Below are 13454 nucleotides of genomic sequence, written 5' to 3' on the forward strand. Positions count from 1 at the left end.
CAGAGGAAGTGGTGGAGGCTGGTACAATTGCAACATTTAAAAGGCATTTGGATGGGTATATGAATGGGAAGGGTTTGGAGGGATATGGGCCAACTGCTAACAAATGGGACTAGATTAGGTGCCAAGTGTGAGGTTGTCCATTTTGGAAGAACAAATAAGAATGTGGAATACAGGGTTAATGGTAGGGTTCTTAGTCAGGTGGTGGAACAGAGGGATCTTGGGGTCTATGTACATAGGTCTTTGAAGGTTGCCACTCAGGTGGATAGAGTTTGTAAGAAGGCCTATGGAGTATTATCGTTCATTAGCAGAGGGATTGAATTCAAGAGTCGTGAAGTGATGTTGCAGCTGTACAGGACTTTGGTTAGGCCACAGTTGGAGTACTGTGTGCAGTTCTGGTCGCCTCACTTTAGGAAAGATGTGGAAGCTTTGGAGAGGGTGCAGAGAAGATTTACCAGGATGTTGCCTGGAATGGAGAGGAAGTCGTACGAGGATAGGTTGAGAGTTCTCGGCCTTTTCTTGTTGGAACGGCGAAGGATGAGGGGTGACTTGATAGAGGTTTTTAAGATGATCAGAGGAATAGATAGAGTAGACAGTCAGAAACTTTTTCCCCGGGTACAACAGAGTGTTACAAGGGGACATAAATTTAAGGTGAAGGGTGGAAGGTATAGGGGGGATGTCAGGGTAGGTTCTTTACCCAGAGAGTGGTGGGGGCATGGAATGCGCTGCCTATGGGAGTGGCAGAGTCAGAACCTTTGGTGACCTTTAAGCGGTAATTAGATAGGTACATGGATGGGTGTTTAAGCTAGGACAAATGTTCTGCACAACATCATGGACCGAAGGGCCTGTTCTGTGCTGTATTGTTCTATGTTCTATAACAAATGCCACCTTATCTTTATAGTTGATCACTACCTCTGTGATTGTCTGGATTTGTGTACTTCAGAGCAGATTCTTAGAGACAGGCCACTTTGACAGCTAAACATCGTGATTCTGTTTCAGAGCCAAGACACTCTTTGCATTTTTTTTACATTACATTACAGTGTGGAAATAGGCCCTTCGGCCCAACAAGTCCACACCGACCCGCCGAAGCGAACCCCACTCTTGATACTCAGCATTTCAAAATCAATGACTCACCTCGCATTCATGTATTTTAAGAGAAAGCATTGTTGAGACAAAATTGACTTACTATTTTAGTATAAGGTTTTATTACTGGCTTGTTCAGTTTAGGCAAAGTACAACAAATCACCCATATAACCTTGTAGGCTAGATGTTCATGGCTGGATTGCGCTCTGTTTATTATTTGTTTACAGGAGGGGGCAATGGTCTAGTATTATCGCTAGATAATCCAGAGCCCAGGTAATGATCTAGATACCCAGGGGGTTTGAATCCCACCATCGCTGAGGGTGTTATTTGAATTCAGTTAAAATCTCGACTTAAGAATCTAGTGATGACCATGAAGCCATTGCCAATTATCAAAAGAAAACCCATGTGGTTCCCTAATGTCCTTTAGGGAAAGAAACTGCCATGCTTACCTGGTCTGGCCTACATGTGACTCCAGACCCACAGCCATGTGGTTGATTCTTAACTGCTCTCTAGGTAATTAGGCTTCAGCAATAAATACCTAGTCAACCATGCCCTCATCCCATGAATGAATGTTTTAAAAATTGCAGGAGAATGTTACTACGTATAATATGTTGGTGTACAGTTTGTTTGATAAAATGAGATGTGGGAGTCTAAGTGCAATGAAATATTCCTATTATTAATTCATTGTTCTCCTGCAGGCCGTATGTTTGATTACCATGTCCTGGATATGGTTGAGCTCGGAATTGAAAAGTTTGAAAGTTTGAGAGATTTTAAGGTAATACATTCTCAGAAATGTGAGAATTTGAATTTTGAAGCACTAATTGAAGCAATAACCTGCTCACTCATGCTCAGTTTGGGTTCCAGGAACTCTAAACCCCTGACATCATCGTAGACCTGGTTCAAGCATGGCAGCTCCAAGAGATCTGTGCAGGATTTGATTATGGGGTGTACTAGGCCCAAACAACTACGGCTGTTTCATCATTGACCTTCCTTCCATCATAAGGCCTGAAGTAGGGATATTTGCACTGTGTTCAACATTTTCACAAGATATTGAAGCAACCCATGTCCAAATATAGCAAGACAATAGCAATATTGGCCTTCCGTGAGAAACAAAACTTGGTCCACATGACTGCCGGGCAATGACCATGCCCAACGATACAGATTCTAACCATTGCTCCTTAATATTCAGTTACATTGCAACTGCTGAATCCCTGATTATCAACATCCATGGGAGAGCTTACCATTGACCAGGAACTGGACTGGCCGAACCACATAAATTCTATGGCTACAAGAGTAGGTCAGAGGCCAGGAAGCCTGCAGCGAATGACTCATTGCCTATCCAACATCTAACAGGCACAAATCAGGGATATGATGAATTACACCCCATTTACCTGGATGAATGCAGTTCCAAAAACACTCATGATGCTTGACACCATCTAGGGCAAAAGTGACTTTTCAACAATTGTTCCAGGAATGGGAGACTTCAAATAGGAGAATAGTTTGAACAAGTTGGGACTGTTCTTCTTAGAGAGAAGGCGACTGAGAAGAGATTTGACAAAGGTTTTGATAATAATGAGCAGACTGGATAGAGGAGGTGGGTAGAAGCTATCCCCACCCTTTGAAGGAATAAAATAAGAGGGCATGTATTCAAAGTGATATGGAAAAGAAGCAAGGATGATGGTTTTAAAAAAAAAAACACTTTTCACACAACAAGTAGTTAGGGTATTGAATTCACGACTGGAAATGTGATGGAGGCATATTCATTTGAAGCAAGATGTTTTTGGATGATTATTTGGATAGGGTATGTGGAGAAAGCTGGAGATTGGCACGAGGACATCTTTGAAGAACCAGTGCAAGTACAGTGGGCCAAGTGTCGGTCTCCTGCAGTGAATGATTCTGACAACCCATTTGATTTGCACCTCTTCACTCCTTCCATCACAAATGCTCAGTAGCTGCGGCATATACTATCTACAAGTTGAACTGCAGAAACTTGCTACTTGTTTTTTTAAATACAACCTTCCACAACCACTGCCATTACCACCTACTCGGACAAAGGCAGTAGATCATGGGAACACCACCAACTACAAATTCCTCTCCAAGCCACTCTTAGAGCAGGCTTTGAAAGCTATCACTGTTAGCTTCAGTGCTGCTAGGTCAAAATCCTGCAACTCTCTCCTGAAAGTAGACCAACACCAAATGAAGTGCAGCAGTTCAAAAAGGTAGTACCCCAGCATTTTAAGGGCTGCTTAGGATTAATAAGAAGTTGTTGTGGTTCTGTTCGCCGAGCTGGGAATTAGTGTTGCAGACGTTTCGTCCCCTGTCTAGGTTCAGTGCTTGGGAGCCTCCTGTGAAGCGCTTCTGTGATGTTTCGTCCGGCATTTATAGTGGTTTGCCTCTGCCACTTCCGGTTGTCAGTTCCAGCTGTCCCCTGCAGTGGCCGGTATATTGGGTCCAGGTCGATGTGTTTATTGATAGAATCTGTGGATGAGTGCCGGTGTAACGGCACTGTTCACCTCTATCGACAAAACCTTAGTCAGAGAAACAACAGCCAAACTGCTGGACATACAGAGCAGACAACAAGACGGGGAACCTATCAACAAAGACTGCATACTCAAACTACTGGACCTGTGCCTCACAACACACTTCACATTCAACAACCAAATATATGAACAAATCAACGGCTCACCCATCTCTGGACTCCTAGCAGAAGCGGTAATGCAAAGATTAGAGCAAACAGTCTTACTGCAAATTCAACCCAAACTCTGGGTCAGATATGTAGATGACACCTTTGTAATCATTAAAAATACAGAAATAGAAAACACACCGGATCATTAACGCCACACTCACAGGAATCAGGTTCACTAGAGAGGAAGAAAAGGACAACCAACTCCCATTCCTAGATGTGATGGTACAGAGAACACTAAACGGAGAATTCACCACAAGTATACAGGAAAGCCACACACAGAGACCAAGTCCTGAACTATGAAAGCAACCATCCCAACACACACAAAAGAAGTTGCATCAAGACACTTCAAAAGGGCCACAACACACTGCAGCACACCAGAACTGCAAAAAGAGGAAGAAGAACACCTCGAGATGTTTTAGATTAGATTACTTACAGTGTGGAAACAGGCCCTTCGGCCCAACAAGTCCACACCGACCCGCCGAAGCGCAACCCACCCATACCCCTACCTTTACCCCTTTAACCTATCACTACGGGCAATTTAGCATGACCAATTCACCTGACCCGCACATCTTTGGACTGTGGGAGGAAACCGGAGCACCCGGAGGAAACCCACGCAGACACGGGGAGAATGTGCAAACTCCACACAGTCAGTCGCCTGAGTCGGGAATTGAACCCGGGTCTACAGGCGCTGTGAGGCAGCAGTGCTAACCACTGGGCCACCGTGCCTCTGCAATGTATTCGCCAGAAACAGATAACCCCGCAATTTCATCAACAGATGCCTAAGGGAAAGACAACGTAATGAGGACATGCCACAACCCAAAGGACTAGCCACGTTACAATACATCAAGAACGTTTCTGAACTGACAGCCAGACTACTACGACCGCTAGGACTCATAACAGCACACAAACCAACAGCCACTCTCAGACAACAACTCACCAGGACAAAGGATCCGATACCCAGCATGAGCAAAACCAACGTAGTATACAAAATCCCATGCAAGGACTGCACAAAACACTACGTAGGACAAACAGGAAGACCGCTAACGATCCGTATCCATGAACACAAACTAGGCATGAAATGACACGACCAGCTATCCTTAAAAGCCACACACGTGGATGACAAGCAACATAAGTTCGACTTGGACGACACTACTATTATAGGACAAGCCAAACAGAGAACAGCCCGGGAATTCCTAGAGGTATGGCACTCATCCACAGATTCTATCAATAAACACATCGACCTGGACCCAATATACCGGCCACTGCAGCGGACAGCTGGAACTGACAACCGGAAGCGGCGGAGACAAACCACTATAAATGCCGGACGAAACATCACAGAAGCGCTTCACAGGAGGCTCCCAAGCACCGAGGATGTCACCTAGACAGGGGACGAAACGTCTGCAACACAAATTCCCAGCTCAGCGAACAAAACCACAACAACTAGCACCCGAGCTACACATCTTCTCACAAACTTTGAATTAATAAGAAGTGCTGGCCCAGCCAACAAAGCCCAAATCCCATGAATTACTTAAAAACCTCAGCAATGCGTTTAACTAATCTTTGACTTTCTGTTCTTTTCCAGAACAGCAAATCTGCAGAAGGATCCAAGCCTATGTTGATTTTTGCAGGAGATGCCTTTGAAATAGATAATGATCTTAAAAGGGTAAAAAATCTCTTTATTGGTAAGTTTACCTCCATAATGCTGACTGTGACTCAAGTAATTAACTGGCTTTGTGTTTCAAAATGTCACGAGAATGTGAGAAATACCAAATTAATGGATGTTCCAGTGTATACCCTGTCCTATTCTATTTACCAGGTAATGTGTATATTTAAAGGATCATTTTTCAGGTTCGATAGGTTAGTAGACCAGCTTTCTATGCCTTTGAGTGTTTGGGTGTGGAGTCGAATATTAGATTCTGCCTCATGCCGAAGTGTTAGCATCCATTGAGGAAATGACTGTTTACATCCTTGCAGGGAGCGAAAATCGGAAAGTTTAATTTGTATGTTTTGATTGGCAGTTTGATGTGGGAAACAAGTAATCCATGTTCCTGCCTATGGCTGCAGAGTTTTGAGTAATTTAGAGGCAGGGTGGAGCTGTTGGGTATATGTAAATGAAGAAAGGCATATGAAATGTATTCAGAACTTGCTGATGCTATACTGATGTTGCCAGCTAAAACTAGACATCATATATTTCAACCAATGTAAGCAATTAAGTAACTATTTATTTGAGCTTTCTATTCTACATATACAGATATTCTTTCTTAATCTGATGCAGTTTAACATTTCACTTGGGTACTTCTTGATCATCGAACTTTCAATACACTTCATAGATTTCTTTCGCGGGCCCACAGTACCGAAAATTCGTTTAGCTGGCCTGGAAATTGTTCTACATTTCACGGCTTTTGCTGGAAAAATCTTCATGAGAAGCTATAAGTGAGTTGTCTGCATTATGATTCTTATTTATGGTTAAAAAATTGTATTCAACGGGTCTGATTCTTTCAGGTTGGATCTGTCTTTAAGCTGACCAATAATGGGGTGCATGCTTAGTGTTAGTTGTCTTTTGACTTAGTCACATGCCTTCACATCTCGATTTTAAATAAGTGTCTCCTTATTCTGGAATCATGTCCCCTGGTTTATGATTCTCCCACTAGTGGAAATATTTTCTCAACATCTACCCTGTTAAACCTCAGAAATTTTAATGTTTCAGTAAGATCACTCCTCATTCTTCTAACTCTTTTATAAAGACCTAACCTGTTTGGCCAATCTTGATGAGTTAAACCCTTAATGTCAGGAATCACCCTCATGCATCTCTTGAACACTCTCCGATGCTGTGTATCTTTCTTTAACTATGGGGGTCACAGTTGAACACAGTACTCAAGGTATGCCCTACCAATCCTCTACAGTATAACAAGACTTCCCTATTTTTAAGTTCTGCCGTTAAGAAACAATTTATATCAGATCCTGCAGTTAAGGAATGATCTAATCACATTGTTTCTGGAAATAATCAAATCACTGCATTGTGTCTTGAGTGGCATGTGACTATGGGGGAGTGGCTGGGAGTTGTCTTGTGGGCATTACTGATGGTGGTGTAAAAGGGAGGACTGTTTCCTTGTTCACAGAGGTCTCTCGAAACAACTCTGCAATCCGCGAAGAGTGTTAAAGGTTCCTCCAAAATCTTGTACTTAATAAATTTTGGCTGTTCACAGAAGTTGGCGTATTGCAGTTGCATCAAGTGTGTAATAATCTCAGGAAAAAGAACCTAACACAAGGACATTCAGGTCCTGGGCCACCTCCATTGCCAAACCCTAACCACCCGATGCCAGGAGGAAGAACGTCTCATCTTCCACCATGAGATCCTCGAACTACACGGGATCAATGTGGATTTCACCAGTTTCCCCATTTCCCCTCCCCGCACCTTGTCCTTGTCCCAACTTTCAACTTGGCACTGCCCTCTTGAACTGTCCTACCTGTTCATTTTCCTTCCCACCTATCTGCTCCACCCCCCTCTCTGACCTATCACTTTCACCCCCACCTTCACCTGCCTATTGCATTCCCAGCTACCCCCCCCCCCCAAATCTATTTTCCTGCTCAATGGATGCTGCCTGACCTGCACCACACTCTTCAACTCTGATCGCCAACATCTGCAGTCCTCATTTTCTCCTTGTAAATAGTAGAGACCCTAGGATTGATCCTTAAATTGTCTGTCTTTGAATTTGTTCAAGGCTGACTTAGGTAGATTTTTGATCAACAGTGGCCTCAAGGGTTGTGGGGGTAGGTAGAAAAGTGGATTTGAGATCAAAGCCAGATCAGCCATATCCTATTGAGTAACACAGGCTCCAGAGTCCTACATTGTTCTTGATTGAAGTTGACTTCTGAGAGGCTTTGTGCAAACTACAGATGGTGAGGTCTATTTCTCTTGTCCATAATGACAAAAAAATTGGTATGAATATGACATTGGGTTTCCTGTTCAGTCTTTGCAGAATGCATTTATCCTGTCATTTGACTGGTTGACTGGGGGAATCTACAATTGGAACAAATCTCAATATTTATCTTAGCATTGTATCTGCTTCGTGCTTCTTGATCTTGCAACTAATGTGGATCTTGACTAATGAAGATCTGCCTTACTCACAGGGTATTGCTGAAGAAATCTGGCTGCAGAATACCCAGGATAGAACTGGAAGAAATGGGGCCTTCCTTTAATTTTATACTAAGGAGAACACACTTTGCATCTGATGACCTCTACAAAAAGTCTCTTAAACAGCCAAAAGCTCTTAAGGTAAAATGAGTAAACAAATACTCGAGTTCAGGTTCCAGGATAGTATTGAATTTTTCAAGTTTTCAAACTTCATACAACTGTTAAGGAACTTTGTATGATCTGTAAAATTGGATTGCTTGTGATGGAATTAGTCATGACATTGCATTCCTCAAGGATTTGTATTTGCTGGTCTTGTTTGAGCTGTTATAAGTAAAGTTGATCTTATTAAGCCTTGGATCTCTGTAATACCATATTATACAGTCGCAAGATTTTTAACATAGATGTTCAGAAGATCCATTCACAACTATGAAAGGATAACTAAGATCACTAGCGAATGCTTGGTAAAATAGTTAACAGGTGATTTTTTTTGTGTATGCACTGTAACACCTGTCTGATCCTGGCCTAAGAATGCAGGGCTGTACAGCCAGTGCCATTTAAGGAATGTGAATTTAGTTAGTCCATTTTTTGTGGACTGACTTCTGTTGTAGAAATCAATTATGAGGAGTATTTGAGTGCCATCGGTAACCCAAAAGGCTCACTAATGTAGTTGTGGGAGCAGGCCCAGTCTGGCCTACAAGTGAGTGCATCCCCACACCGCATGAATGACTCTTGTTGCCCTGAAGGATGACCAATAAGTGCAGCTGCTTTTGATAGAATGGGGATTGACTTGTAAACAGGGAGATAATGATATAAAGTATTGTCAATGGACTAGTAATCCAGAAGCCTAGGGCTATAGTCTGGCACCACAGGTTCAGATCCCACCCATCACAGCATCTCAAGGAATTGAAAGCTTCTGTCAGTAATGGTGACTATGATGCTGTTGTCGATCATCATTGAAACCCATCTGATTTACTGATGTCCTTCAGGGAAGGAAATCTGCTATCCTTACCTAATCTGCAAAACCAAGACCAATGAAAGCATTGCATACAAGGAGGAAGGGTATGGATAGGAAATCACTGAGGTATTTTGAGACCATGAAAAAGTTGCAAAGTAGGTTTAGGGAATCTGCTTGTTAATTCTTGTGTACTTGGCTATGGTCAGGAGGTGGTGGAATGTACAGTGTTGTGGCGTTCAAGACAGCTGGATGCAGGATTTTGACTTGATTTGCTTAGAGATTATTGGAGATGTTGCCTTCAAAGTGGATGTGAGAAGGAAATGAGTAAATCCAAGATATTACCATCTTTGCTTAATTAGTCTTTCAAGTTAAAGTTGCACCCCTTGTAAAATGGACTAAGTTGATGAAGAAAGATTTAGAATCATGTAAAACCTTTCATGGCCATTGGATGTTCAACACACTTAGCAATAACAGAGGTTCTTTTGAATGATACTCCTGGAGTTGTACAGCATGGAAGCATGGAATTTTGTGCTCAAGTCTTGGAGTTGGACTTGAACCCATCAAACATCTCGACTCAAATGCTGCAAACTAACTCATGGCTGATGTGGCACAAGTCTTTTGACATATATTCCCTGTGACCAGAGTTTGATCCTCTTTGGGGAAACCCATTGAATTTAGAGTCCAGATATTAACCACTTGACAATCACAGCTTAACATAAGGTCACAAGGCAATTTAAAATTACATCAAATATTCAGCACTGGACCCAGCAAAGATTTCTGTCATGGCACTTGGAATGGTCACACTTACTTTGTCAGAACCTATTTTGAGGACAAAATGAGGCTTTGGTGTTTTGGGTGTTATGATTTATGAAGAATAGTGACTTGTAATGCATGCTTTGAGAATGGCAGCTCAAGTAAAAATATATCCTTCAGGAAAGAGCAAGAAGCTTTTTATATTTCATTCATGGGATGTGGGTGTCACTGGCTAGGCCAACACCTATTGTCCATCTCAAACTGCTTTGGAAAGGATTAATTGGAATCTGTAGTTCTACAGCACTCAGCTCTAAAGGGCTTATCTGTTAATTTAGGACTATAATCTGCTATATTTTAACTGTTAATCTTTGTTTCACCATCTGTTAAAATTGCAGATAATGGGTGAATGCATTTGGTTTTTTTTTTGTTTAATTTCAACCTAAATGAGATTTAAGATTCTTGTGGAAAGAAAGTTTTATTAATTCAGTTTCTAATCCTCTCATTTCAGGCGAAGAAGAAGAAGAATATTTCCCAAGATGTATTTGGGACAACATATGGTCGAATCCATATGGAGAAGCAGGACCTTAGTAAACTGCAGACGAGAAAAATGAAAGGGCTGAAGAAGAGGAAAGCAGGGAAGAATGTCATAGCTGATGAGTCAGAGAGCAGCCCAAAGAAGACAAAAGTGTAGTTAGATAGGATATTCCACCTCTGTTTTCAAGTGATTGAAAGCAACTGAATCTCTGGCACCAGCAAGCACAGATGAGATAGGTGGTCAAATAAATGAACCTCCAGTCTTTTTATACTAGTCAGAGCATTGATGTTACTGACTTTTATGTTTTGCACAATAGACTGATGTTTACAATATTCCTGTTGGGAGTGTTAAATATCAAATTTCAAAGGGTGATCTTTCCCATATTATTTTGAGAAATCTGCCCTTGCAGACTTGTTCGGTCCAAGGAGGTTCACAGTTAACTTTACATTGCTGGATTAAATATAGTTTCAAGCTACATTCATGCTTTTCTCTAAATCGTAAATTACTATTAAATGCTGATAAGTATGCATTTGGCAGAATAAAAATCAGTCCAGTTTGGAGCAAATGTAAAGATATCGACAGCATAACCATCACATTATAATTGACTTTGAAGCAATAAAAAAATTTGGGTTTGGGAAGACAAAATACTGGTTATTCATGAAGCTTACTTAAAATGTCTTTTTTTTTTCAATAGCATTTGATAGGTCGGTGTCCTCGCTCAGTTTGAGGACTTCGGTTTGAAGTTTTCATCTATTTTAGTCACCAAACTTTCAGTGCTCTTTTTGTCATTTCAGGTTTTGTGCAATTTGGAGTATTTTGCTTTCTGTTCAAGGAAAGCCTTTCTGGCCTCAGTTAGGCACAGCCTTCAGAACTCTGACACGAAATGAGAATTTGTGTAATTTTAATATTGGGAGATTAAGTATAACAACAAACCCATGCATGAATATTTTGACATATATCAATTTGTAGTTTGAATAACATTAAAAATAATATTGTGCTGTGGAAGCTGCTGTGCAGTTGCATGCCCCTTATCCTGATTCAGATATCTTCTGTGGGAGATTGCTTCCTATTTTACCACAAACCCCACAGAACACCTTCCACAGATGAAAATCCAGCATGTGAGAAAAATGTTTGTGCTCTAGCTTATTTTTTGGTTATGTAGGATTGTATTTTTCCAATTTTGCATCTCATTTGTAGTAACCTCATGATTGTTACCAGTGCCACATGCTAGTCAGAGTAGAAATGATAGACTAGCCAGGATGAATGTGTGATTTAAGCGATGGTGCGGGAGGGAGGGGTTCACATTTTTGGGATATCAGGACTGGTGCTGGGGGAGGTACGGCTGTTACAAATTGGACGGTCTACACCTGGGCGGGATTGGAACCAATGTCGTAGGGGTTGCTTTTTCTAACACTGTTGGAGAGGGTTTAAACTAATGTGGCAGCGGGGTGGGAACCAAATGAGGAGGTTAGTTGACAGTAAGGAGGTAGTAACTAAAACCTGTAAGGAACTAGATAATGAAGTCAGCATGACTAAGGAGAAGAGTAAGCAGGGAGCAGATGATGAACGCAAAAGGTGTTTGAGGTGCTCTGAGGTGCATTTGTTTTAATGCGAGAAGTGTAGTAGATAAGGCAGATGAACTTAGAGCTTGGATTAGTACCTGGGAATGTGATGTTATTGCTATTACTAAGACCTGGTTGAGGGAAGGCCATGATTGGCAGCTAAATATCCCAGGATATCGATGCTTCAGGTGGGAGAGAGGGAAGTAAAAGGGGTGGAGGAGTTGCATTACTGGTCAGAGAGGATATCACAGCTGTGCTGAAGAAGGGCACTATGGAGGACTCGAGCAATGAGGCAATATGGGCAGGGCTCAGAAATAGGAAGGATGTCATAACAATGTTGGTCTGTACTACAGGCCTCCCAACAGCAAACGTGAGATTGAGATACAAATATTTAGAGATCTTATAAAGATGTAGGAGCACCAGCGTGGTGGTGATGAGAGATTTTAATTTTCCCAACATTGACTGGGATTCACTTAGTGTTAGAGGTCGATATGGAGCAGAATTTGTAATGAGCACCCAGGAGGGTTTTCTAGAGCTGTATGTTAATAGTCCAACTCAGGAAGAGGCTAAACTGGACTTGGTGTTGGGGAATGAGCGCGGCCAGGTGGTTGAAGTTTCAGGAGGAGATTCATTTGGGATTAGTAATTTGGGATAAGTTTTAGAATACTCGTGGACAAAAACGAGTGGTCGTAAAGGAAGATTGGGGGAAGATTGCTAAATTGGGGGAAGGCCAACTATAGCAAAACTTGGTAAGAGCTGTGGAATGTGGATTGAGAGCAGTTGTTTGAGGGTAAATTCACATTTGATATGTGGGAGGCTTTGAAAGGGAGGGTGATCAAAGTGCAGGCAGACATATCCCTGTGAAAATGAGGGATAGAAATGGCAAGAATATGGAACCATGGATGACAGGTGAAAGTTGAGAGACGAGCTAAGATGAAAAAGAAAGCATACACAAGGTCGAGACGACTGAAACCAAATAAAACTTTGGAAGAATATTGGGAAAGTAGGACCAATCTGAAATGAAAAATTAAGATGGGTCATAAATATCTTTACGTGAAGGTGAGGACTGCAGATGCTGGAAATCAGAATCTAGATTAGAGTGAACATAGAACCTAGAACAATACAGCACAGAACAGGCCCTTCGGCCCATGATGTTGTGCCGAACATTTGTCCTAGCTTAAACACCTATCCAATTGCCGCTTAAAGGTCACCAACGATTCTGACTCTGCCACTCCCATAGGCAGCGCATTCCATGCCCCCACCACTCTCTGGGTAAAGAACCTACCCCTGATATTCCCCCATACCTTCCACCTTTCACCTTAAATTTATGTCCCCTTGTAACACTCTGTTGTACCCGGGGAAAAAGTTTCTAACTGTCTACTCTATCTATTCCCCTGATCATCTTATAAACCTCTATCAAATCATCCCTCATCTTTTGCCGTCCAATGAGAAAAGGCCTAGCACACTCAACCTATCCTCATACGACCTATTCTCTATTCCAGGCAACATCCTCGTAAATCTCCTTTGCACCCTCTCCAAAACTTCCACATCTTTCCTAAAATGAGGCGACCAGAACTGCACACAGTACTCCAAATGTGGCCTAACCAAGGTCCTATACAGCTGCAACATCACCTCACGACTCTTGAATTCAATCCCTCTGCTAATGAACACTAATAAGGGCTTATGCCCGAAACGTCGATTCTCCTGTTCCCTGGATGCTGCGCTTTTCCAGCAACACATTTCCAGCA

At 42.0% G+C, this 13454-nt stretch overlaps 1 protein-coding gene across 1 annotated transcript in view; it reads left to right on the forward strand.

Annotated features, from left to right (window-relative positions):
- The window catches only part of rpf2 (ribosome production factor 2 homolog), a 40192-nt gene extending 29017 nt beyond the window's left edge, over window positions 1-11175 (forward strand). The window contains exons 6-10 of the mRNA XM_043675358.1: window positions 1779-1855; window positions 5349-5448; window positions 6097-6199; window positions 7898-8042; window positions 10118-11175. Of these exons, the coding sequence (XP_043531293.1) occupies window positions 1779-1855; window positions 5349-5448; window positions 6097-6199; window positions 7898-8042; window positions 10118-10300 (608 nt within the window). The 3' untranslated portion in view covers window positions 10301-11175. The remainder of the gene's footprint in view (window positions 1-1778; window positions 1856-5348; window positions 5449-6096; window positions 6200-7897; window positions 8043-10117) is intronic.
- The last annotated feature ends 2279 nt before the right edge of the window (window positions 11176-13454 follow it).

Source organism: Chiloscyllium plagiosum, chromosome 3, assembly GCF_004010195.1.
Source record: "Chiloscyllium plagiosum isolate BGI_BamShark_2017 chromosome 3, ASM401019v2, whole genome shotgun sequence".
Lineage (NCBI taxonomy): Eukaryota > Metazoa > Chordata > Chondrichthyes > Orectolobiformes > Hemiscylliidae > Chiloscyllium > Chiloscyllium plagiosum.